Source organism: Sebastes fasciatus, chromosome 15 (genome assembly GCF_043250625.1).
Source record: "Sebastes fasciatus isolate fSebFas1 chromosome 15, fSebFas1.pri, whole genome shotgun sequence".
NCBI classification, from domain to species: domain Eukaryota; kingdom Metazoa; phylum Chordata; class Actinopteri; order Perciformes; family Sebastidae; genus Sebastes; species Sebastes fasciatus.
The window spans coordinates 19,834,922-19,862,113 of record NC_133809.1 but is presented as its reverse complement, the minus strand read 5'-3'; the positions used below and the strand labels follow the sequence as shown (position 1 = coordinate 19,862,113).

Below are 27,192 nucleotides of genomic sequence, written 5' to 3'. Positions count from 1 at the left end.
CACTGGGATGCAACACAGATGAGGATGAGGAATGCTGACCAACAAACTGGGGCGATATAGAGAATGCATTCAAGCCTTCTTAAATCTCTCCTCTGCTCCTCTGCGTTTATTACGCATTGTGTTGTTTCCTGTTACTAATAGTCCAATCGGTCCCAGTTGTGGTTGCCCGTGGAGACCGTGCTCCTTGCACAAAATCAAGCTCTGAATCGAGGCGATGAGAGAAAAGACGCAGTGTGTGTCGCTCCAAACTTCTGATGACATTATTCTTAATCACTGAGAGAAAGTCTCCCCTAAACAAACCCCTTCCAGTACGCACAACCACTGAAACCGCATCCTGGTGTTTCTCAACAAAATGTTAACCTGGTGACAGCGCCTGACATGTTTCACAGCAAGGTACGTACAGCTATGTTGCGTTGCGTAATACCTAGAGCCCGGCGGTATCATCTATCAGTGAGCGCAGCATGACAAAGTAGGAAGAGAGGTGAGGTGGGGTGAAAAGAAGAGACAAGGAGAGGAGAATTTAACCTTGCTAAGGCTGCTGGGTAATATCTCTGCAGCTTGGAGACACTTTATGTAAGATGCTGGGTGTAATCTGGAAAACAGCAAAGGAAACGAGGTCAATGATGTATCTTCTTGCAGAGGAGGGACTGTGAAGCCTCTCAGAGGGGAACTGCAAACACACACAAGTATAAATGCAAAGGTCTCAAGGAGCAATGCACGGCTCAGCGATGCAGCGATTCATCACAATTAAGCAGACGTAAACCTATACAGAGTGTAACCCTAACACCCAATCGATCAGGGGAGCTGCCTGTTGTCTCTGCTCTCCCACAGTTTAAATCTCTGCATTGAATAATGGAATATAACTCCAACGTACACCTACAGTAAATCATCATATACACACACCGCCTGCTGCTTAATTCATTCAGTCCCTGCTTAGTGATTTAAAGCGATTGCTTTAGCAGCGCAGCTATCCAGTGCAGGTCTTCACCCACGCACATTCACAGCAAGTAAATCCGTCAGACACATTTATCATAGAGAGCTTGATGCTGTGTGTGGGATGTCTGAGGCATTGGGCATTAGACGTTGTGTTGATTTGACACACATTTTCAATAGCACATGTTAAATAGGTTGTCCTGTATGGAATACAATTAAATAATTGTTTTTCTTTCTTTCACTTGTTCCATTACAGACCTCCCTCATCCTCATCCTCAACCCGCCCTTGAGAGCAGGTCGCACAGAGGTGCAAGCTGGATTACATTTGAGAGAAATACCTGTGAATAATATGAATTTGAATGTATACATGGATGGATGTTGTGGGGATTTGGAGGGTATATAAAGTTATAAAGATGTGTATTTTGTAAATTAGCTTTTATTATTTTTGATAAAATGTCTGTAACCTTTTTAGTGTGTTTTTGATTTTAGTTTAGTTTTTAATTTTTAATTTCTTTATTATTATTATTATTATTATTTGTTTTGTGTCCTTTTATAATTTTTCTTCCCTTTTGTTTATTTCTTTCTTTCAGGTCTACCTTGGTTATACAGTATGCAACGATGGTGGCTCACATCTTGGAAAAATAAAGTTATTAAAAAAATTAAATAATAATTGTTTTTCACTTTTCTTAGTGGGAATTCTATATTTCTACAGGTACAACATGCATTATGGGGTATGTAAAGAAGGATATTTTGTTCACCCTTATACCTGTTGCATGATAAGCTCTAGTTAGTGCTTTTATTTCAATAATTAAATCATAATATATGAAGAATTCTGCAGTGTTTTCAGTGGATTTAGCTTTTTATTGGTTAATCTTTAAGGGCTCTGCATAGTGGAGACAGATCAACAGCTGTTATGTTATTTAGTTGTTTTGATATTGACATTTTTATGACTATAGAGTAGGAAAAAAATTTTGAACTCCCATGGTATTTTATATCTTTAGTTGCACAAGACACTAGTAGCTCATTTGACAGAAGCGTTGCAGCAACAGGCCGTCACACTTTAGCCGAGAAGTCGAAGGCCTCATCAAAAGATCAAACTGCTTCCTGTGGACCCACCAGGGATGTGCTCCACTGTCACCACAGGTCACAGGAGAGGTGACCCCGCACTCCAATAACCAGCAGCAGATGAGCCGGTGCAGGAAGACACCACAGGAGTCCAGGAAGTGGCTCGGCTAGGAACATGTTTAGAGAGAGAGTTCTTCTTCTGGGGTGGGGGGTCTCTGGTTTATTTTTGGGGCATTGGCGACAACCCTGCTGCTTTTCCTGTTTTCTTTCCTGAAGTATAGGTCTCAGGTTAGCAGGGAACAGATAAAACAGGAGAAAAGAGACATTCCAGAGGAAAACCCCTTTCTTATTTTCACACCACGAAGGATTCAGATGGAAGCTCATTCATCTCCTGAAAGCCAAAACAATAATTTGACAATCAACAAGTGGCTGTTTTCATGTTTGAATGTTCAGTATGTGAATGTTGTGGTGGAAATATCAAAGAGACAAGCAACACAAACTGGATGACAATGATCTTGGGAGCCAGTAGGTGGCAATCTTCTCAGCAATCCTCACCAAGCACCTGTGTCCCTCTGAGTGAAGGGGCTACAGATTACAGGCTCAAGATAATGGCACACTGTCATGGCAAACACACTCCACAGTAAACAAACAGTATCCATGCATTCTCACAATACAGAGTTGTGTCAAATGTAGCAACAACACATGATAAAATCTCAACAAAAACATTTCACCTAACGGTAAACCACTTTGGCGAGGATTATGTGTTCAACACTGATTGCTTTTCACTTCCGAGTGAGCTCTCGGATTCACGTCTGCCATATCGTCACAATATCAAGCCTTCCCATTGAGCATGACATGCAAAAGCCTCGCTGAATGTCCGTCGGGCTCCTCTGGCATCAGTAGGACATTACATTCATATTGCTGATTTTATCAAAGTCCTCACCATTGTTGTTTACCTTGGGTCTGTGTCTTTCATTTCCCCCCTCTCGGTCACAAGACTGATCCAAAATTATTATGGTTGCGCTGAGGGAGGAAATTAATAAATCTCTGAGGAGGAAATTAGAGTTCTAGAGAGTGTTGTGTTTCTTTTTCGCAACTGTATTGCTGAATCCGTGTGAATTTATGGACGGTGTGAGCCAAATTGTAACACTTCAAAAATTTATATTTCATTGCAAAAAAGGAAGAAAATGTGGCTTGGAATAAAAAGGAAAATGCTTCATGCCCCCACACATCCGGCAGTCTGACACTATCACATCATTCAAATCCCCCTGATCAAACTGGCCTATTCTCTCTAGTGTCCATCAGTTCATCATACGTGTTTGCATAAATGTGTCTCTGTCATGTCCAGTTGTTTTGATCTGTCTATGTTTAATTTTATCCTTGTAAGGTGTCCTTGGGTGAATTGAAAGGCGCCGCCAAATAAAATGTATTATTATTATTCATGCATTTGGGAATAAAGCTTTACTGTCATTTTGTGAACTCAAGCCTTATAGGAGGTCTTGCTTAACAAACTATTTATCATCTTTTGTAGGTGAAAATAAGCTACTAGACACAATATGTACACTTCCCCCCCCCAAGCCACAGAAGGATGAGATTTTCCAGGAGACTTCTGCACTGTGAACTCTGCATAACAGGCATTTTCCTCTGGCTCATGCACACTGGTCAACATTTCCTCATGTCAACAAACAACTGATCACATCAGTCGAGCAAAGGCTTCACTTGAAGCACAGAGCAAGCAAACGCTGTTGACAGATGCTGAGAGGAGAGGAGAGCTGTGATTGGTCCGTCGCTGTGGGTGTTTCCGCATTCCGCAAAGAGCTTTTTCGGCAGAAGCGCAACTTGGAGAGGAGACCCTCCGTCGCGTCTGTGAAGAAGAAGAAGCAGCCTCCTCCTCCTCCTCCTCCTCCTCCTCCTCCTCCTCACCAGTGATTCCCAGAGGAATAGTGGTCCGTCGCCAGGGAGCAGAGATGCCTTACTTGTTCGTCAGTACGCAGATCCGACTGGTGTGTATCTCGCATCTGTGACTTTTTATTAGAGACGCGCGTTTCGAGTTGGAGATTTTGTTTATTTGGTCAAAGCAACACGGCGATAATCAATCAGAGTCGCCACTTGCAGATTACAGTTTATGCTGTGGCCTGTAATATTCTGCATGCTGGAAAACAACAAACAGTCAAGGCTACAAGCGGAGCAAGCAATATGCGTATGGTTGTGTTGTTTTCTTTTTTCTTTTTTTTTGCCATGGTGCCCTAAATGGAAAACACATGTTGCTTTAGTTGCCGGCCTCTTGTTGCGCATGTTGTTGTCTGCGAGACTCGAACAACCTAATTCTACAGCCTCAGAGTATCTGATGATCTATTTTTAGTCTGTCCAGTTATTAGAGATTAGGATCATGCACCTGTTCCACATGGCTGCATGCAGGTGTAGTCAGAGCTGTACAAATAACAGATATTGTTTTTAGCAAAAGCAATCATTTCACAATCAATCTCTAGCAAACGCATCAGATGTTTAGTTAATGTGCTTAATGGCTTTGTTACAGGAGACTGGTCCAACAAATGTGGGAGATGAATATTCTGATCCAGAAATCATGAATTACCTGGGAGCGAGGAAAACAACCATGCTGGGGAACAATTTGTGAGTATTGAAAATGGTGACATTGAAGTAAATGTGGCAGCTGACTAGTCAAATTTGGGCAATATCTGAAGATAAAACGTAAACAGAGAGATTTTTAAGCTTAGTTCGTCATCCACAAAAGCACCAAGACTTAAATATCCCTCACAGGATGAAGAATTTCTATCCTGATTTGATCATTTTTTGTGAAACCATCTCCACCACCATCTCACAAACAGTAAATAGTCAACCGTACAGGCTGCTGCGCTCCGATGCAGAGCTCTCATTTCACTTTCATTTTGGCAGCTGACGTGTACATATTGACGGCAGAGCTGAGGTCAGGTCACATGAAGGAGGAGGGGGAAAAAACTGGTTGAGGAAGGCTGCTGCTTTGCAGATTTTTAGAATAAACCATTCATGCTGATGGAATACAGATCAGGGAAGTGTTGTCATTGGCAATCTGATTCGAATGCTGCTGGGAAATGAACCAAGGTGTGGAAGGAAGTGAACAAGCACCAGAACAATTAACGGCATTCTACTTTCCAAACAAAGTTTTACTGAAAGACAGAGGAACCCTCACATCTGTGGAAGGTAGAAGTTGACTTTGTGTTTATGCTCGTTTAGTTCCGAGTACCATGTGGACGACCCGCCTCGCCTGGTGCTGGACAAGCTGGAGAAGATGGGCTTCCGCGTGCTGACGATGACGGGGGTTGGACAGACGCTGGTGTGGTGCCTCCACAAGGAGACGGAGTGATGGAGCGAGAGTTGACTGTTGACTGTAAATGCCTCTAGAAGCCTTTAAAAGGATGAATGAAAGAACTTTTTATCCCAGACGTAAGGTTTCAGATTACCTTCAATAGGCGACAGGTCACCAATTTCAGGGGAATAATGATCTACATTCCAGAGATTTTATGTTATTTACTACTGGTGACCAAGTGGGAGTGTAGGAAGTGAGGGCCAGTTTAAATTCTAATATCTCATTTGGCAGTAAAACCTAATTAAAGACATTCAGCCTGTGCAAAAGACCTCACCCAGTTCTCCCTCTCTTCTGTCCAATAAATAAAACACTATTCTAGATAGATAGATTTGTACTTACAGCATTGTCTAAATATGTTTTTGTGAGTGTATCATATGCTTCTGATTAAATTATGTAATGACGTGGATTGATTGTGTCCTTGTGACTAAAAGAAAACAATTTGTAATCCTGCTGCAAATGATATATCCTCCTGACAATCCGTTTAAACAGACCCACATCCAATAGGAAATCTGAGAATACACGCTCTTCTTGTCGCAGCTCTGCGGCACCTTACGGGGATGCTGCATGCCCCGAGACGAGGCGCTAGCACTGCACGCACACAGAGCGCAGCAGTCGGGCCTGTGAGAGCCAGAAAGCGCTGGGTGGTTTCAATACAGCCCCAGGTCTGCCAGCACATGTCTGGGGCCAGCCCGGATCACTAACCCGCAAAACCAGAAACTTTGCCAGCCAGCTCACAGCCAAACTCTTACCAGTCCTGCTGCCTCACACATGACTTAGCTTCCACCTCCGCACTAAACATCAAAAGGTGCTGGTGCTTCCCAGTTCTGCGACCACGGAGATTCCAGATGCTGTTTTGCATACAAAGACGTGACGGGTTCGATTCGGACAATATATGGAAAACAGGCCCGGAAGACGATATTGTGAATATTCCAAGGCTGTGCTGTAATTGTTGATAGGACAGAGCGTACATAGAACAGGCGCATCCTCCCATCCTGGTTCGCATGCAGCACAAGCCACCGTGGGCTCAGGGCAGGGTTGGTGGTGAATGTGTTTCCTGTAATTGTATTTCCTCTGTTGTCATTTGGACAGAGTTTGTGTGTTCCTGGGCTTTTTTTTTTTTTTTTCACATTGCCGGGATATGAAAAAGGCTACGCATAAACAAAACCATGTGATGAGGGGATTTTGCAGGAGGAGAGGAGCAGATGTCTCCCACCACACCGCTCCACAGCTGGACATTGTGTAACAGAGCCACGGCGAGGCAGCGCAGGAGTGGTAAGAGAGATGGATGACTGGGCTGGGTGGCGCGAAGCTGCCATGTGGCTCCTAAATAACACAGTGACGGGAGAGAACGCCGCCACACGGGCCCACAAATACAGACACAGCATTACGCCATAGTTCCCCCGAGGGGCAGGAAAATAAGACTATTTGGATGGATAGATGTTCCACAGGCAGAGGACCTTGTTACAAAACTCAGGGTGACCGCAACAGTTTGGCACTGCACTGTGTGACTTAATGTGGGCCACGGAGCGGTAGCGTGTCACTTCAGAGAGCATAAATAAGCAATACAGAGTTTCTTCTAGGCATCTGTTACATAAGACTATTGTGAAAGAGCCCAGAACAATAAAAGCTTAACTTAGAGAAAATTTGTTGAGATCAGTGTCATGGGACAGAACGCACTTTTTGAAGTTTTTAAATGTAAGCTGGTCTGCGGCATGTGACCCATCAGGACCAAGGCTGGAGTGAAGTGTATGAAACAATCACACCTTTTGCTGCAAAATCTTGGCTTTACCTATTCCTGCAATATCATGCGTGAAGGCAGATTGGATGTTCAGAAAGTATTTCAGGACTCCTTAATGAAAGCCTTTCAGTTGGTGATTAAAGCGATGGTTCTTCGCTGAGAGTTAGATGAGGAGATCGATACTACTCTCCCGTCTGTCCATTCAATTTGAAGCTGGAGCCAGATGTGGTTGTATGGCGGGGTTATGTGCCAGACAATTTCTTGGCTGGGAGCAGTGACTTCCAGGAGACTCCGCTAGTTGCCTGGCAACCTCACGGTGACAACAAGACTCCAGAAAGTCATGTCTCCCTGCCAAGAAATAGTTCAGCACCAAACCGCCTGTCAAACCACAACGTGTCTTTTTTTTAGTTTGGGTTTTGAACAGATTAAACAAACTAGACAACACGTGTTTATGAGTGATCTTTAAAGGTGCTGGTTGTTAACTGTTGGACGGAGCCAAGCTAGCTGTTTCTTTGTGTTTCCAGTCTTAAAGCAAAGCTAAACTAACCGTCTCCTGGCTCCAACTTGAAAGTGAATAAGCGTATTTCCCGAAATGTCGAACTAAAAGTAAAAATATTCGTAGACAGTTTTGCACAACAATTTCCCTCAGGATAAATAATGTTTTATCTTATCTTGTATTAAAAAATTGTTACATGTGACAATATTTACTTAGTTACTAAAGAACAGTTACTAAAAGGGCCTTTTCTCTATCAGGTATTTTTTTATCTACTTCAGGGGTTCCCAAACTTTTTTGATTGTGGCTCCTTAAAGTGGAGCCGTGCCTACTCGCTACCAACTAATCACAGGTGTGTGAATTCATCCATTACGAGCAGTTCAACTATAGAATATTTTTTATCCTTCTCAGATTGTTTAATTTGAAGGCTTTTCAGAGTACTGAAGATGTAGTATCCAGTATTTCCCAAGACAAAAAAGGCAGAAATAAACATTTTTTATAACAGAATGCTTTTCTTTATTATCCCTTTAATAATTGTCTGACCCTTCAGATTTATCTTGGGACCCCTTGGAGGGTCTTGACCCCCAGATTGAGAACCCCTACATTAATATGAACAGTATTATGAAATAAATGGTTTGCATAGAGATTGCATAACCTAATCTAAAGCTGAATGAATAGCATTGTGTGTCCTTGAAATTGTGCAGTCCACAAGGTCTATCCAGTCTGGAGTAGAGCAGTCATCTTAACCACCAGATCTATAATGGAGGGTCTCCCTTCAGAGTATGTTCATGTGAGGCCACAAGAATTCCCACAAAAGCCGACCTAGCGTTCCTATCTCAGCCTGATTCCTGGTTTAACATCCACGTAGTCACATCTCACAGGCTGCTGTTTGGATTGCTACAACACTTCTATTAAGAGAGATTACACTCAGCCAGTTGGCTGCAATAATGAGGTAATGAGTTGTCACATCTAACCAGACAGATGCAAATGACATCATTATACCATTTTGGATGGCCAATCTCATCTGACTCTTTTACAACGTGATGAATAAAGACTAAATACTCATTGGCTGCCTCAAATCTCGAATAATTTACCAACTAATTTATTAGTGCTCAGGGTTGATATATTGATAAGATGTAAAAAAAATCCCCAGATGCACCACAGTACGATATAATGATATATGGTTACACTAGATAGTGTGCAGTACTTATTGATCCCTGAGTATTAATAACTCCTACCTCTGGTTCCACACTGCAGGAGCCCTCACTTCTTCTCTACTCTGTATCTCCCTCAGCCATCCTACGTTCTTCATAAAGGAAAAGACATAACATGCTGATTAAAAACAATCTTTTTTAGTTATTAAAAAGATTTATTTTGCCACATAGTGTATTGCATACAAAAAACAATAACAACCCACATAAGAGGCTTTATGAAACTAAAGCCTGGAACAGGTATTCATTTAGTAGTCGCAGGCAGGTATCGAGCTGAGTCCTGCTGGGCTACGCAGCTTCCTCGTCATCTTCTCTCTGCATTTGTTCTATGAGCTTTTGTCGCTCTGCGGCCTGCCTCATCCTCATCATCACCACGCTCTCATAGTCGCGCTCATTTGATAGGGCGCCCTGTAGGAGAGAGAGACAGACATAGAGAGAGGTTATTATAACATGTTATCTGAAAGCACATATTATAAACTAGTCCCAATTTCTGTCTGTTAAAACAGAATGAGGTTGTAATGTAAATATTTGAGCCCAAGAGTTCAGACATTTCTTTTTAAAGAAAAATATTTAGTCCATTAATAGAGAAGTTGTGTGTATATATATATTTATATATATATATATATATATATATATATATATATATTTATATATATATATATATATATATATATATATTTATATATATATATATATATATATATTTATATATATATATATACAGTATGTATACAAGTGACAGATTCAAAATATATGATATAATATAAATAATAATTATAATCTAAGCAGCAGACGCAGGGATATCCCGACTTCTAGTCCCTACTAGTATGGGTCAAGCTCCAAGCCCCCAGGATCCTACATTTCCCATAATGCAATCACTAGCACCTTTTCATTATACCTAGCAAATGCCTTAAACCTGCCGACTGTTGTATCAGTATACATTTGTAGTCTCCGAGACCGAACAGAGATAACCCTGATTATGTGTCGTACTCCCCACAAGTAAACAGATCTAGATTTGTAAAATCAGTGGCGTGGCCCCTTTAAATCAATACTCAAGGAAAAACTCCTAGTGAGCCACTACACTGGATGGGAATCATAGCAAAGTCAAACATGTCTGTATTTGATATCATGACAACATCGACTCAGGCCAGCACATGGAGCGAATGACACCACCGTCACCGTCCTCTGCGTGTTTGCTTTCACGACAGGGCCTTTGTGGGTGCGCAGCGGACGAGAGGCGGACTCGTACGGATGCTCTCATCTCGGTTACCATCAGCATGGCGGCAGGGCGAACATGTATGAGACAGCAGCCCGCAGAGCAACAGTGACAGGGTAATTCCGCTGCCTGAGGTCATTAAACCCCAAAATGAGGGCTGGGATTAAGCCTGGCAGCCGCCCGGCCTCTTACTGTGCGTGTGTGATTTCTTTGAAGGGCTTGGGCTTGGACGACGACGGCGACAGATTCTCTTAATGTGGGGGGAATCGGAGAGGGCGGCCACTGGCTAATGGCTAATCAAGCAGGCTGGAACACAGGCCAGACGTCTTACACACACACACACACACACACACATAGGTCACGATCTGTGCAGTCACAAATGCCACACACAGGCCAGCACACACATCCAGGTACAAGAAGAGAGACTCTAAAGAGAATTAAAATATGCACCTAAGATGATATGTGCATACTTATGCATATATATAACACACACATATGCACTCACAGAGACCCTCATCCAATTTTGAAGCAGAGAGAGGCCATGTGTCCACAGAATAAGCCATTGTTTTACAGGATTGTATCCAGGAAGTCTGCCGGGCCAAGGAAGTGTCTCTTTAACAAGACAGTGAGCTGCAGGAGAGAGCGAGTGAGTGTGTGCATGAAGGACTGGGCGAGTGAGAGCGACTTGAAGAGGAGGAGAGGTAGGTTTTTGTCAATGCGCTCGCATCTGGAAAAGATCACGGGGACTCCAGCATCCATGTGCTGAGAGAAAGAGGGTAAGTACGGAGGAAGAAGCGAGAGGAGAGGGTCGGCGAGGGGGAAGTTACCCCCCCGCTCTCCCCTCCTCCGCCCCTGGATTGAGGAAAGCTGCTATTATCATTCCAGTAATGTGAGCTCAAGCCCCTTGTCTGACACGTAACTCTGAAATATCACGCGAACGCCATTAGGTAAATAAACAACTCCTGCATCTTCAAATTAAAGAAAACACAAGCAAGTATACAAGCAATGCTCCCTCTTCCTCTGCAAATATACTCTGCCCTGCCCTCTACTGGCCACTACACTGAAATGCAGTGACACATTTCCAGTCAGAATTGGGCAGATCTATTTCTCTACCCGTCGTGGTCAAGGGCGGACTGTACCAGGCTAATGATGCAGGGGAATTCTGAACATTAACAGGTGCTTTATGGGCAATGTGACGCATTTCTTCTCCGAATTAGGGATGTTTCCTTGCCTGGGGTGTTAACTTACAATGTACATGTTTAGCCTGTGCATCACTCTAACTAAACACTTGGTTGTGTGCGTGTGTGTACGTTGCAGTAACTCTGGGGCCCAGGGTGAGTAGGAAACCACAGAACACAAACAACAGGCCCCTGTAAAAAGCCAAGAGAGGAGGGCACGAGGCCGCTGCAGAGGTAGGATGGTAGTAAAACACACACATGCACACACACACACACACAAACAAGCTGAGGATTAGCGATGTGACATCAGCACATGGCTAGGCCTCCAACCAGCACACCCGAGTCTGACCTCGGGCCAGTAATGACATCATGAATACCACCAGTGCTTTGAGTCAGGCAGTGTAACACACATACACACACACACACACACACACACACACTCTCTCTCTCACACTCCTTCCCACACGCAGTAGGAGGCATCTCGCAGCGCAGGTGGCCGCTGTGTTCCCCCGGCACAAGTTGTCAGATCAGCTGCACATTACGCCATTCCTCTGTGTGTGTTTGTGTGAGATGTGTGTGAGCATGTAAGCGTGTGAGCACGAGTGAACGAGTATGTGAGGAAACAAGTGTGTGTGTGTGCAATAGAGAAGGAAGAGTGTGGACTCGGGCACCTATAAGATGCCACTATCGCTACAAAATGGAAAAAATAGAAGATCTTTTTCCGGCAAACTATCACAAGCTAAAGAGGGGATTTCTTACTCTAAAAAGTGTTTTGGACACAAACACATGCAGACAAATTTCATAATTGTCTTAGAAAGGTGTTGGACATTCTCAAGCCTCCGGGATAGCTTCAGTGCTCCTCGGCATAGATTCTACAAGTCTCAAACCATTCAGTGTCCCCTTGTGCCCTACATCCATCCATTATTTTTCTCCACTCATTTGGTCAGCTTTTCTATTTCATTTGTTGCACACACATAAAGATCTCCACAGCTGACGTCTCTGCCCTCTGTTACTGTGATCCATTGCCACCCAGTAAGAGAAGACAACACAAGAAGCAAGAAAAGAAAGCAAGAATTCATTCTGCCATTCTGCTCATTTTCCTTTTCTTTACTTGTTCTCTAACAAATCGTACAGAATAGTACAAAGCTCATGATTATTTTGTAAAGTGTTGTCAGTAACCCCATCCCTTAAAATTGAAGTTTATAGAGTGCTCCAGGGATGACGTCTTTTTGTAGGCTTACTGGGAAGTTAGCGTCGCACTGGATCCCTCGACAAAAAGCCAGTGGGATTTTTCCATTGGGTTGTTGCAGAAAATAAGCTCCGTGGCAAACACACGTGATGTTATGATACTCACATGTTTTGTTCCATAAGATAATCTACACAAATGAACACCATTTTATGATTTTTGAAGAGTAAATGCAATCGCCGGAAGTAAAAAAAGCTAACGTTAGGCTATAAACAAACTACACCACGGTTACATGAATGTGAGTATACACAACGAGGCTGTGAAGGCGGACGAGGCGGCGTGATGACGTTTAGTAGTCTTATTTAGCCACTTGTTAGCAACCGCCTTTTTTAAGACACAGTCAAAATTTACGAGTGGGATATATATTGATGTATTTTATGTCTCTGTTTTATATCTTAAGCTTGTGTTAACCACAGACCTTATTTCAGGCATCTAACTAAAAAAAAACATTCAAAAACCCCACTGACTTCCAGACGAGGGAACCGGAAGTGCTAAAATGCCAACTCATTTCCAGGTTTTAGGACTCATTCCTGTAGCACTCTATTGTAGTGTTACTGTGTCTCAGCCTGGCCAGGAGCCCGACTGTATGCCTAAAATAGGAATTTGAATGGCGAAACGCAGAGACATAATATGACAAACAGGCAACACATGCTTGTGCAGCAAACTGATAAACAAGGAAGCCATCAAAGTATTTAACTGGATATTAAAAGCTTGACGTTAACACCTCTCTGAGAACATTCAGTTTAACAATGCCTCTTGGCTGATTCAATTACATTTGACTTTCAAAAACATTTTCAATTGATATACTTCCATTCTTTGCCATTTCGTGCTTATTGTCTCTTAAGCTTGCAGCCTGTGACGTTACCAACTAGTATCTGATAACTGGATAAGTCATTAACACCATCAGCCACCAGATTATGTCCAACTAGATGATCACTGAGCCAAGAAGAGACTTTGCAGACTTTGCTGCCAAGAGAAGAAATGGCTCCTTCTTAACAAGCCTGCTCTGTGGTCCAGACTAACATTTCTGCCTCTAATGCACTCTGGTGTAGTTAATCAAGGAACTATTTATCTGGAGCGCGTGTGGTGGCGTGGTGTGTGTTTCTATGTCTGTGTGCGTGTGTCACGGACCTATGGAGTAGGTGATTTATGAGAGGCGAACACTTATTTAGAAATCATTTGCGTGTGAGTATGTGTATGTGTATGTGTGTGTGTGTATGGTGGTGGGGGGGGGTGCCCGAGCACTCCTGCTAAGTCAAACAAACAGGCAAAGGGTACTGCACATGCAACGCTGGAGCCAAGGTGAAATTCCTCCGCAGACAAAACTCGTGCGTTGTAAATGGTGGAGGATTAATCATCGTTCATTATAAGACTCGGCAGACATAAAACCCCGAAGGTCTGGTCTATTATACTGTTTTTGTTAGTGAAGGACAAACACTACATAGAGATTAAGGCCCAAATCTACTTCCTGTGTTTAACCCGTTCAATGCAGACATCTGGTTTTTGAAAGGAACTCCGAGACAAGACCGCCTTTTATTTGACAGCAAAAGCCAAATAATGTGTGAGTTTTTCTGTCTGAACAGAATGTAGTCTTAGTAAATACATCTACAGATCACTGACTGGGACAATTAATATACACCGATCAGACGTAACATTAAGACCACTGAGAGGTGAAGTGAATAACATTGATTATCTCATTAATAGCACCTGGCAGTGGGTGGGATATATTAGACAGCAAGTGGACATTTTGAACTTTGAACTTTGTGTTGGAAGCAGAAAAAATGGGCCAGCGTTTGGATGTGAGTGACTTTGACAAGAGCCAAATTGTGACGGCTAGACGACTGGGTCAGAGCATCTCCAAAACTGCAGCTCTTGTGGGATGTTCCTAGTCTGCAGTGGTCCAAGGAAGGAAAACCGGTGAACCGGCGACAGGGTCAGACCCGAGGCTCATTGATGCACGTGGGGAGCGAAGGCTGGCCCGTGTTGTCTGATCCAATAGAAGAGCTACTGTAGCTCAAATTGCTGAAAAAGTTAATGCTGGTTCCGATAGAAAGGTTTCAGAACACACAGTGCATCAGTTTGTTGCGTATGGGGCTGCGTAGCCGCTGACCGGTCAGGGTGCCCAGGCTGACCTAATGTTATGGCTGATCGGTGTATGCAAGCTGCAGAATTTACAGCCATCCTTCAAACTACACGGGGAAAGATATTTACTGTACGTAAAATACAGCTATAAAAATCTAAATCATAAAGTCGAGCTGCAATCAGTGGGCAACCTCCGGGTCTGACAAGTGAAGCCAAAGCGGAAGTGCCTTAAACCTGCTTGCAAAAAGAAGTCTGATTGTATGGAAGTCTATGCGTAAATGACAAAAGTCAGCAAAATGTCAATAGTGTTATCAGCTGTTCTCATCTTCTATCTAACAGCACAGCGAAACACCTACATTGTTAAACTATCATCTTGCTGCTGTCTCTTTTGAAATATGATTCTCTCTCTTCCTTTAGTACGTTCATGCTGCTGTTAAGCGCGCACCTCCACCTCCACCTCCCCATCACCGCCCAGTCTTTGCGGATTCATCAGCCTTATCAGCAGGATCATCAGCCACCACCACCACCACCAGTGTGTGGACTCCATGTGGGGATGCCCATTGGTTACAAATCTCTCTGTAGAGTCTAAATGCCAAAGACTTTCTGTCAAGACTTTATTATCACATATCATCTGTTATAATAAAGAATTATCTTTTCTTCATTCACTTTTCTCTTCTAATTGAAATGCAGTACTAGGGTTGGGCAATACGACGATATATATCGTCAAAACGATATCTAATGTCTATCTTACATTTTCTATTTTTGTTTCTATTCTGATATAGGCTTGGCCTTTTATTTATTTGTTTTTTCTATAATTTCATTTAAACCTTTTATGTTAATTTTGCACTCAATATGAAAATACTCATCATTTGTCAAGTATTTAATTCACACAGGAGTATACAAAAATAGGCTTATTTCATATACTGTAGATGATTTCTTTATTGAATTACCAAAAAACATGCTATATCGTGATATATATCATTATCGAGATATGAAATGACCTATATCGTGATAGAAGATTTTTGCCATATCCAGTACAGGCCTTTGTAGTACAGTGCCTGAATGAACACTGTGCAGGTAGCGGTGGTTGCGTGTGGACCGTAGATCCAGCCAATAACAATCAAAGGTAAAGTGAAGGGGGGAAAAGTCAGCAGTGGATGTGAGGTACCATTTAAGTGTGTGTGCATGTGTGTGTGTGTGTGTGTGTGTGTGTGGACATGTACGCATGTGGTTGTAGGTGGTCACGGTATTGGACAGAATAGAAGCCTGTTGGACGGAGATGGAGAGCGCCTTTTGGAAACTGTTAACGTTAAGGAAATAAACAATGAAAAAGAGAAATGGCAGCAAAGACCTGAACTCCTGGTGCCCTGGCATTTCTCTTTATGATGGATGAGCTAAGGGATCCTAGAATAGGGAGATGTGGGGGTTTGGCCTCTTTAATATCCAACAATACATCGTTGTAAAAGCAAAAATTATGTCTCTCACATCTCAGCCTTCCGGGAAAAGCCCTCTGATTGCAACAGATTTCCCATTAAAACAAAAGTGGCCACAGGACTGGTAAGAATGCAGTTTTGGAGATGTCAAAAAGAACTCAGGCATCACGAGGGGAGAAAAAAATGAAAATGAAATCAAGGTTCCAAACATGAAATCTTAAATGTCTGTGATCTCTCTGTGTATGTAGGTACTGTATGCGTTCCCATATTAGCATGGCTCCTTATCTATTTAATGTGCAGAACAAACAGCTAGAGGAATGTATCCTGCTGTATACTGTTTACATCATATCCCAACCATGATTGTATAATTACTAATGACTCAGTGTCAGGAGACACGGCAGTACATTCCCAGCCTACACTGACCGCCCACATTCACTGGAAAGAAACAGTATGTTATGAGTTATGCAAATGTATATTACAATCCTGCAAAAACGAAAAAATACATTTTATAAGTCTGTGGGCGCCACAAAGAGATCAAAACAACTAAAAGATGTCTGTGTATAAAAGCACAAAATGACCATTGTATAACATATATTTTATGGAGGGGGAAATTTTGCCTTTATTGGACAGTTGAGAATGACAGGAAAGGGTGGCCTGGATCAAACGCAAGACATCGCAGCTCCATATAGCATGTATTTTACACCCTCAGCCCACTAGAAATCCCATAAAGATCCTAATACATCTCTGATAGATAAACAGATGCTGCAATTTCTTGTTTAAAAGGTGCAGTGTGTAGGATTTGGTGGCATCTAGCTGGCTGCAATCTGCAACCAACTTAAACTTCTTCCGTGTGTCAAACGTGTAGGAGAACTATGGTGGCCGACGCAAATGGCCCTATCTAGAGCCACAGTTTGGTTTGTCCACTCTGGGCTAAAACACGGCGGCTGACTCCGTGAAGAGGACTCGCTCATGGATGTATAAAGAGAACAGGATACAGCGTCAGCGGGGCCCCATTCATTCCTATGAAAGTTGCTCAGCGGCGCATGAAGCCAAACAAGTCTGACTTCGAAGTATAAAAATACCCAGATTTTCCATTGATCTTCCGCATCCATTGGGCCCGTAGAGCAGGCGCAATAGCGTTTTCTTTATTTCCCCCCCCCTCCCAGCCCTCGGTCCAGCCTCAGTCTGGGCTCATTCACATGTACGAAGGAAGGGAGCTAACTCTGGATTCGGCTATTAGTGCATTTAACCACTTTTAGGACCTAATGATTTAAATAAGGACTATTTAAGTGCTCGTACTGGGAAGTTGATTTACCTAAAAAAAATTATCCACTGATTTATAGATGTCTCTTTCCCAATGTAAGTCTATGGGATAAAGTCTTTCTGGGCCCAATGGCATCATGTGATGGACACGGAAGTTGTAATTCCAACGTTTGGCCACTACGAAAATTTGTAAAGTCCGGCGCTCTTCCTGGGGGCTTGGACCCGCTCCCTATGTGGATATAAACAGCTCATTCTAAGATAACGAAAACACAAACATTTCATATTTTCAGGTGATTATACACTAAAGAAAACATACTTATTAATATTCCATTTCTGCCAATAAATCCCCCGAAATGCTACACAGTGTTCCTTTAAGTCCATCGTAGATCAACGTACTCAGCTCATTTGTAAATAGTTAACACCGTGAGATGGTGCTAGAAGGCAAAAACAGGCATCAGAACACATTAGTGTCTAAAACCTTCATGTAAATGATTAAGCAATTTTATGTTTGGCATCAATAAACATGACCTCATCAGACATAGCATGTTTCTCTGTTAATTATCCAGCCTAATCACCCCTTTAATGTGTTGGACCTGGCGTGACCTTACTTAGTTGATTAGAGGCTACTGTAAGCTTTGTCATGTATTAATCACTTGGTTTTCACTAGAACACAACACCTGGACTTTGACTGGTGTCAGATCTTTGTCATGTGGCAGTCATGCAACTGAGTGCAACTGTCTGCAATTCCTCTTAGAAGCCTGCCAAGTTTCTGTTGGAACGCATTCAAACAGCTCATCAGTCATCATGACTTTGGAGACAAACTGTGACGACAGTGGCTGGGATGATGACAAATGCAAACGTGGATGTTCTCACCACAATTGATGACAGTACATTACAAAGACTAGCTACTAGGAACTGCTTTAGTGACAGATACAGATAAGATTTTATGGACTGTTCAAACTTAAGCAAGGAATTGACCGTCTAGTCTGGGGCTGCAACGATTATTTTCATTGTTGATTAAACTGTTGATTATTTGTTTGATTAATCGATTAGTTGTTTGGTCTATAAAATGTCAGAAAATGGTGAAAAATGTCAATCAGTGTTTCCCAATGCCCAAAATGACATCCCCAAACTCAAAGATATTCAGTTTACTGCCATTGAGGAGTAAAGAAACCAGAAAATATTCACATTTAAGAAGCTGGAATCAGAATATTCCCTTTTTTCCCTTAAAAAAAAATCACTCAAACTGATTATCAAAATAATCGGTGATTAATTTAATAATTAATAACTAATCGATTAATAACAGCAGCTCGAATCTAGTCTCATTCTTTTCGTACTCTGGGTGACTCATGGATGTACTCGAATCTGAATTATATCAAAGCACAGTATGTCCCATGTTTGTCATCATTGAAAAAAAAAAATGTTTTTCATATAAAAGAATCAGACAGTTCGTGCTGTAAATCTAGTCCGAATGCTGACAGTCTGACGGCCTCGACACAGCGGAAGCTGGAGAACACACAACAAAGGGCCAGAAGAATATCCACCAAAGCCTCAGTTTGGGCTTCTAGCGCCAGTCAAAGCAATATCTGGAAACACTTTTTATCCTGCAACAACAAAAACACGCAGCATCCCAGATTTCAGGCCCAGCATAGCTGCATCAAACCACACTGCCCGCTATGGTCAGGCCTTAGAAAAGAAGCTTATACAGAAATCCAGCTAGGTCTCAACGCATCAGCCCCGAGGCTACATAGCATGACAACACAGTGTGCCCAACCTTGGTCAGACAGAAGGTCTTGTGAGGTCATTCCAATACTGCAGATAACACCAGCTCTGGCTAGTATTTTGTGGTTGTAGGTGGAAGAAGGCGGGTGTTTCTCAGAAAAGAAATGTTCAAAACTGTTCTTGCTTCAGTGTTGAGTAAATGTTATGATAATTTCATTTGCGTGAGTAATTGTGTCTGGTCTTGCAGACTGCTCTTGGCACTGGAGTGCAGAGCGGGAGAACAAGAGAGGATCACGCGGCACGCCTTTTGTTTATTGGATCAATATGAAAAAGACCATTTCCTTCACACCCTGCATGTTCAACTATAGAGAACAAGGAGAAGCACTGAGCAAAGGGATCCACAGACGTTGCCCTCCTTTCTGCTGGAACACAGTGTTCGCTATAAGACTCGGTTTGGATATCAGAGCATGATGGCGTGTTAGTTTTAACACATTCTCTTTAAAACACACAGGTTGTAGAAGATTATATAGTTCAAGAAAGATTCTTTCCAAACCATGAGACAACCAAAAGGGCATGATCAGCACAAGTAACAATTACAGCCTGTGAGAGCACAACAAAATGCTTTAACCCTGCCATTTTTAACACAAACAAATTCCATAGAGCAGAAAAAAAACGTTTGCTGTTCAGACACAATTCCCATTCCTGTGTTGCTTTAGCATTCCAAAAGGCAAAGACAACATGCTGGAGGCGTGAGAATCGGGAAATGCAACAAGCTATCTCTATCTTGTGCAACCCGGCGTGCCTGTACATACATGTCTGTGTGTGATAGTGCGCTTTGATTGCATAGAGCGGCTATAGGCCTCCAGTCAGGCAGAAGGGCCTGTAGAGTGAGCTCGACTCCGGGGCTTTAGATGAGCCAACAGCGGGCAGGAAATCAGGAAATCAACAGAGCACGGGGACAATGACATGGAGATTAGAGATCAGTTAACCCCCTCCTCTGAGTGGCTGACCTGTTTGCTCAATGACTATGACTTCCTTTTAGGCACAAGCACACAATCTATCAAACACATACACATGGCTGAAAACTCAACCCCTCTCAGAAACAGCTCTTAAAATGAGTTGTGCGCCGCACTTTCTCCTGCATTTCTGTCTTCTTTAATATCGCAGGAATTAAAATCAGCAGCTCCTGTTTTGAACTCACTCTCCCGCAGGTAATGTGTGCAACCAACCAACCATCCAGCAGGATTTATTCTAACACTTACGACTAAAAGGCCAACTCACATCGCAACCAGGATGATATCATCTGACGGCTGGCAACCGTTCTAAAGTGCAAATATAAGCTCAGGAAAAAAAAAACTGAAGAGAAGCCTCCACCTGGATGCCTGAACGCTCTTGGACTCTGACCTCACCTGGCTTATCTCTTAGGCAAAGAAGACATTTACCGGCAACACACCGGGAGAGCTCAGCAATTCAAAAAAGAGGGAGTTTACACTGGGAAGGATTAGCAAAAAAAAGACAAGGATCAAATGTCCGAGGACTGAAAACACCTAAGCAGCAGTAGAGAAAAAAGGTAAGAGACACTCTCTTGGAGGTTAAATGCTACCATGTAATGTAAAAGTTGACTTGTCAGCAAGGAATAGTCCCTCACTCTGTCTCTTTGTCTCAAGCTGCGTAATGAGGTCTTCTCTGTAACCGTTGAACAAGTCCCATCATGTCGAGGAAGAGCTTGTCAGGGTGTGCAGGTAGACGCTGCCTAGTTTCCTGACAGAGACGTTTTAGCATGTGTTGGATTCAAACATCCTGCGTTTGCTCTGCAAGACAGGTAAGAACTAATCAATCTTTATCAATCCTATTGTTATTTATCCTGCTAGAAAGGCGGCATGAAAAGAAAATAAATTTTTTCTTTTAACTTTTGGTGTAAAGTTTTCATCAGACAGATTCCTCATCTGTCTCAAAGATGGATCTTTTATGGCAGCATTGAGGAAGATCATTTAGAAATTGTTTCTTGGCCAATCTGTTTTAATGGGCTTCTTTAATTTTTACTTGGCCACGAAGTGTTTCCTGAGCACGATACTCATGGCTGAAATCCTAAGACTCCTCCTCGGCCAAACTGACATGTTTGGAAAGGAATGCTGTTGTGTCCACGCTCTCCAATCTCCCGCTGCTACTAAAGTGCCGATAAAACCTTTATGGGCCAACAAAACCTGTTTGCTGTAGTGGCTTACAAATTTACAGAGTGAGTGTTTCAAGTCACGAACACAGATCTAATGTGGGCAAAGCTGTTTGGGAGAACCGTAAAATCACAGACACCAGGCAGATTATCTAATCGGCATGCCAGCGTTGATGAACTGAGTTCTATTTTACTCAATAAAATGATTACAGGTCACGGAATGCAAAATGACTTTCTTGTTTTTGACAGTTAGACTTTCATTGTAAGTCTTATTGTTGTTTCATTTGACCAAGAATGTTTCCTGTTAAGTTGGATGTAACATTTATGTAATAGAAATTCCCCAAAGTACAAAACAAAACAGACATTTTTTTGAAATGTAATGCCCACAGTGTTATTTAAGGAATAAAAACATCTCATTTTATTAACTTCCAGCATCAAGCCACTGCTTAACTCTCACACTACAGCAGCTAATTGTGTTTTTCACAAAATCAGAAACATGTGTTCCGAAGTGAAGTTATCATGCATTCAGACATAAGTTACGGTAAAACCTCATGTTCTCCCAAAAACAAAATGTGGAGACGTATGATTCACTTACACGCAGGACAACAATTACCATTTGGGAATCTGCGTTTTTTTGTTGCGTTTGTTACTGGAAGTCTTAAGTGGGCTGATAGACTTCCTTTAGAGGATATGCTGCAGACCACACCTGCATTTATGGGGAAAAAAACTGGGATTTGAAAAGTAAATATTTAGAAATGAAAGCTTCAAAGCATTGTTGGAGCATCCCTCTGCTGCCAAATAATATTGAATTTCAATCAAATCAAAATTGAGTGGAGCAGGTGCAACCTCTAAACAACGGCTGCCGATTCACATCGAGCCAACTGCTTCAGTACAATACTTACATCTGGTGCTGAATTACAAGCACAGACCTGCCCCATATTCTAGCATGATGTGAGGGAAACCTGGATTATAAAAAACTGATTTATAATAAAGTGTTATAAACTTGGATTTGTTAAATTATAATTTGATCTTTTCTTGTGTTTTGATGCAGATGGAATTCCGCTTATAAGCTTCACCACTTCCTAAAGGATTCATTGTTGAACAAAGGAGGAAATACAAAAGGATACAAAGACTGAGGATATATTAAAAAAAGAGGATAAATAAAAACATTTAGGTCCATCTCAACCAGATCTGCCAAGATGCCACTAAGAACATCGTTGTACAGGAAGCCATCCTCTGCTCGTTGGCCCAACAGGCACACCAAGCGCAGGGAGGTGCTGTCCGTCAACATGATCAGCCTACCGCTGGCTGATTTCCGTCACATCACACATATTGGCAACGATGCCCACACAGACAGCTTCGGAGACCTGTCCTTCTTAAAGATGGGCCACGGTCTGCTTCTACAGAGCTCCCAGAGCGAGCAGAATCTCTTCCTGGCTTGCTCTCCGCCGCCAAAGCCACCGCGCCTGAACCTGGATGAGGCAGACGGCTCGGAGAGCCCCGACTGGCATGCGGGCCGCCAGCACAACGCGTCCCAGAGGAGAAAGAAATGCAGCTCTATGCCGCTGCTGGACAGCGAGGACGGGGAAGCAGAGTTGGAAAAGGAGGACGGGTGTCAAAGAGGGAATAATGCTGCACCCAATATGGCTCGCAGCCTCGGACGGGGCAGCCTGAACTCAGACAGGGACGAAGACTCCACAGAGACCTGTAACAAAGCTGTTGGACAGCATAAGGAGGAGGACAGTGCATTTTCGTTCAGCCTTGACCTGGGCCCTTCAATCCTGGATGATGTTCTCCAGGTGATGGACAAACGTGACAATAAGACAACCTAGTAGCCAGGCGTTATGGGAAGGCTTTACTAAGTTTGGAATATGGAGAAGAGATCCAACTCGACACCCTTGTTGGGAACACACTCCTGATTTTATGGACAAACCAATATCCTAAAGCTATGGGTATTGTTGAAATAAATCTGGGGATATCTGATTTTATGATCCCTGGGTACCAAGTATAGACAAACAGCCTTTGGGGAGAACTTGCCTCACTTATGTTTAAGTCTGCCTTTTTTTAATTATTTCAGTAAAACATTTTTTAAATGGGATATCACAGCAACTGTCTAGGATAAGGAGCTTTTATTAGCACCAGCTATTGTGTCTATAAAACATTGTGGTCCACAGCATTTGTTAAAAATTAAACATAATCTTGTTTGAAAGGTTGAACTAAAAAAAGACACAAAGTTAATGTTCTCCTTATATCCGCCCCCTTGCAGAGGTGGATACAATGTGTAAGTTAATGATTGAACTGTCGGATGTCAAACTCCAAGCTGGACATTTTCACCTTCTTTTACTTCCCTCCTTTGCCATTTGCAATCCCCCAAACCACGCAGCACAGCACAGCACTGAAGACGGCTGTTAAGATTTAAGAGTGTTGTGTTTAAGAAAAGAAAAGCTGCGGCTGGAATCCAAGGTCCTCGAGCTGTGATGTCTTGGCTCTTGGCGTGCTTGCCAATCTATTGTGTGCGGAGGGCAATTTCTCCTCCGCACGCATCCCAGAGGCCCCACTCGAAAAGGTAGACCAAGGTACCCCCCATCTCTCATTCCCAACAATGCAGTGAAAACAAACACTTAGCTCTGCTTCCAATAAAAAGCCAGCCAGTGGTGGCAGGTTGGGCTGCAGACCAAGCCAGGCCACAGGTCCAAGACCTCAGACGAAAAAAAAAAAAAAAGACGGAGCAGGCTGTTTTCTTAGCTGCAAATCAGAGTGCGATGCTCTGGTGAGTGGCGCACGAGAAGGAAAGTGGTAAAGGGTAACGTGATACTTCCACATATGCAGGGGGTGTCGAGGGAGGAGGACCAGAGACATCCATTACTGCGGCAAAAGTCCTGATGAGGATTTAAACACTACCTTCTGACCAAACAGACCCCCGACACGTGAAAAAAGCACGCTTGTATCTCGCACACACTGGCACACAAGTAAAGTAGATGTAAGCACGCGTGGTCAAACTGAGATTTGTGCAGACAATCTAGGTCCAGTTTGCTCAGGTCTGGAGAGGAGAGAGTCAGGACAGAGCCTCAGTCTGGGCCTTAGTGGGGGGTTGCCAGGAAAGGCTTTGGGGCAAACCCAGAACCGGTCGCATTCCTAAGTTCCCCACGGGTCACGCTGCAAAATACAAGAACCACAAGTGTCCCACTTCTAGCAATAGATTTAGAATTCTATGAATGTCCTAACAGAAACAGCAATGTTTGTGGATACGTCTCCACTGTATATCTGTTTTGCCATCTCCCATTATATACCAGATATCTCTGACCATTTTTCTCGTATATGTTATGACAACGCATTGTGAAACTTTTTTTTTTTTGCATTGAAAAATGTAATGTTTTGTATTTTGGGGAAGTAAAGAAAAATATCTTTGACATTCCAAGATTGGTGGTTTTGTGGACAGAACTGCTCGTGTCAACATTTTAACACAGCTCGTATGAGTTTACACACCACTGATGGACGGACATTTATTTGGCTTTTCAACCGTCAGGAGCCACTGTGGAGGCAATTAACTTTGCTAAACAGTTTCTAGAGAAATCATAGCCTTGGATTATCCACCGCAACGTGCAGCGCAACATTATTTCAAGGTGGAGAGACGCACAGGCCTAAATTAGACAGACACGTCAAGCAGGATTTTCATGTAAAGCCACAAATACTGCATTACAGTAAACTGGACTTTGAAGCAAGTTGCCGGGTTGTTAGGCATGTCCCGCTCGGAGGCACACCTGTGTCATAAAGAGGTGACATTCAATAGCTAACCAGGGTGTGTCTGCGATTTGTCAGACTTTTCTATACAGGCTACCTATTCCAGATAAGCAGGAGAAAGAGCTATTGAGTCACACAGACTTTACACAGGACCGTCTGTTACAATGCCCCTTAACGATCAAAGCCTCATTTATTCGCAAGAGAAAAAATAATTGTGTAGTATCGGACACTGTGGAAACAAATTATTGCGCAACTAAGTAAGGGTAAAAAACTTGAACCTAAAAAAAAAAACAATATTAAAAAAACAATACCCACAAATTTTTAATTTCCTTCAGCCACTCTTGATAAAAAAAACATGGACAGATTTTATGAAAATCCATCCTTATTCATTATAACCTTCAAACATTTGATTATTCTAGCTACACAGATTACACAAGAGCTCTTCACAGTGTGAAGAATCACATAAACTTAAGTTCAACAAGTGTTCAGCCACATGACTGATGTGAGAAGAAAGAGCCTGTAATCGAAGACAAATTATCTTGTCTGCGCAGCACAAACTGGCCGAGCTGCGAAGTATCCCATTCCCATCTGGTACCACTTCTCTCCCTCCGAAGATTCTAAACTCGCTGTCACACAGAATACCATGAAACCCTGTCATCTCACTGAAGAGTAGCTCTTACGGGTTATTTATTTTGTCAGGTACTAACTAAAAAACTAAAAATATTGTTTTGGCAAATAAGAGATGTGTCCGTCTACTGCAATTGTGTCTCCCAGTTTGACCTGATGCTACTGAAATATGCCGCATGGGTTCACACACACAATGGGGGATTTTGTGAAACCGATATTGTTTATGCTGTCTGTATCATGTCAGAACGTATTACTAAGCTATATACGGCGAGGGCCGAGCCAATCCGCAACAGCTATCCCCTCTCGTGATACGCATGATGAACTGGGCGTGACACGATAATTCTGAAATTCTGACCACACCATAATCCCACCAGGCAATGCGTTCCGTGTCTAATGAGAAAATACAAAAACACGTCTATATATTTCAAGTTACCCTAAACAAGCATATCTTGAACTATAAACTGTGTGGTCTTTTGTTTCTTGAGGGTCCCGTTATACATAGATGATATATCACCAACAACTCCAAACTCGTATATGATGAGGTTCACTGCCTGACTTTCACCCCCTTCTGCTCCCTGCGGTCTTCAGCAGCAGCTCTAACTGGCACCATCACCCGTCAACCTCGGCACAATGGGTGCCAGGGCCTTCTCCTGTGCTGCACCCAAATGTTGGAACTCACTTCCCCCCTCTCACATCCGCATACTGGACTCCATTACACGATTCAAAACTCATGTTTTTAAACTAGCTTACTCACTTTAATCGCAATAACTGCGATTGAACTCATTGTTGAGCTCTGCTCTGTTGTTTATACTGTATATGTTCTACTGTTGATTTCATTGATGTTTTATTACTGGTGCTTTGTTGCTTATTGTATGTTTTATTACTGATCTTATGTGATGTAAGGTGACCTTGAGTGCCATGGAAATGTTTTTATATAATTAAATAAAATCTATTATTATTATTATTATTATTATTATTAACTATATCCATTCAAACCTGGTATGCAATATTAATATCAGGTACTCAATGGTGGAAAGTAACTAAGTAAATTGACTCAAGTACTATACTTAAGTACAATTCTGATACTTAAGTATTTCCATTTTATGCTTCTTTATACTTCTACTCCACAACAATTAAAATAAATAATAAATAATAAATAATATATAATATATAATATAATAGATAAATATTGTACTTTTTACTCAACTATATTTGTTTTAAAACTTTAGGTACTTTGCAGATTCAGATAATTAATACAAAATGTAATCAACAAATAATTATGATGTATTATTATAAGTTAATATAAAACTTTATTGATCCCCGGGGGAAATTCCCAGTATATAGTATATACAGTATATAAAACAACTTTTAAAAAATGTTTTAAAATAAAAAAAGTATATTTAGTAAAAAATAAGACCCACCTTTACCAGCTGCAACACTAAAGTAATGTACACATTAATGCATCAATAATTATAATCCAATAATATAATAAACATTATTCTGATATGGGTCCATCTGCATAATGAGTACTTTTACTTTATGTACTTTAAGTATATTTTAATGCTAATATTTTTGTACTTTTACTTAAGTAAGGTTTTGAATGCATTTCTACGCTGTGGTATTACTACTTTTACTTACGTAAAAGATATGAGTACTTCTTCCACCACTGAAGGTACTAACCAATAATAATAATATAATGTACTTCTTTTG

At 42.0% G+C, this 27,192-nt stretch overlaps 3 protein-coding genes across 4 annotated transcripts in view; 2 read left to right on the top strand and 1 right to left on the bottom strand.

Moving 5' to 3' along the window:
- The first annotated feature begins 3,721 nt into the window (after positions 1 to 3,721).
- On the top strand, positions 3,722 to 5,768 carry gchfr (GTP cyclohydrolase I feedback regulator). 2 transcript variants are annotated; one of them, XM_074661347.1, is made up of 3 exons: positions 3,722 to 4,001; positions 4,538 to 4,629; positions 5,230 to 5,768. In XM_074661347.1, the coding sequence occupies exons 1-3, from the start codon at positions 3,966 to 3,968 to the stop codon at positions 5,357 to 5,359; spliced, it is 258 nt and encodes an 85-aa protein (XP_074517448.1). In that variant the 5' UTR covers positions 3,722 to 3,965; the 3' UTR covers positions 5,360 to 5,768. The 2 variants fall into 2 exon arrangements, with proteins under 2 accessions (XP_074517448.1, XP_074517447.1); XM_074661346.1 differs by having other exon boundaries at positions 3,742 to 4,001; positions 4,535 to 4,629.
- Positions 5,769 to 8,941: 3,173 nt separating this feature from the next.
- The window catches only part of dnajc17 (DnaJ (Hsp40) homolog, subfamily C, member 17), a 39,237-nt gene continuing 20,986 nt past the window's right edge, over positions 8,942 to 27,192 (bottom strand). Inside the window, exon 11 of the mRNA XM_074661343.1 lies at positions 8,942 to 9,212. Within this exon, the coding sequence (XP_074517444.1) occupies positions 9,093 to 9,212 (120 nt within the window). The 3' untranslated portion in view covers positions 8,942 to 9,092. The remainder of the gene's footprint in view (positions 9,213 to 27,192) is intronic.
- LOC141783816 (cdc42 effector protein 3) lies at positions 19,701 to 26,443 on the top strand. The gene is made up of 3 exons (XM_074661344.1): positions 19,701 to 20,514; positions 20,612 to 20,766; positions 22,166 to 26,443. The coding sequence occupies exon 3, from the start codon at positions 22,314 to 22,316 to the stop codon at positions 22,944 to 22,946; it is 633 nt and encodes a 210-aa protein (XP_074517445.1). The 5' UTR covers positions 19,701 to 20,514; positions 20,612 to 20,766; positions 22,166 to 22,313; the 3' UTR covers positions 22,947 to 26,443.

Excerpts from the sequence above, each read along its gene's own strand:
- gchfr (XM_074661346.1), top strand. The coding sequence starts at position 3,966 with ATGCCTTACTTGTTCGTCAGTACGCAGATCCGACTG. Across the intron at positions 4,002-4,534 it reads TCAGTACGCAGATCCGACTG|GAGACTGGTCCAACAAATGT; the intron begins GTGTGTATCTCG and ends GCTTTGTTACAG. Across the intron at positions 4,630-5,229 it reads ACCATGCTGGGGAACAATTT|TTCCGAGTACCATGTGGACG; the intron begins GTGAGTATTGAA and ends ATGCTCGTTTAG.
- LOC141783816 (XM_074661344.1), top strand. The coding sequence starts at position 22,314 with ATGCCACTAAGAACATCGTTGTACAGGAAGCCATCCTCTGCTCGTTGG.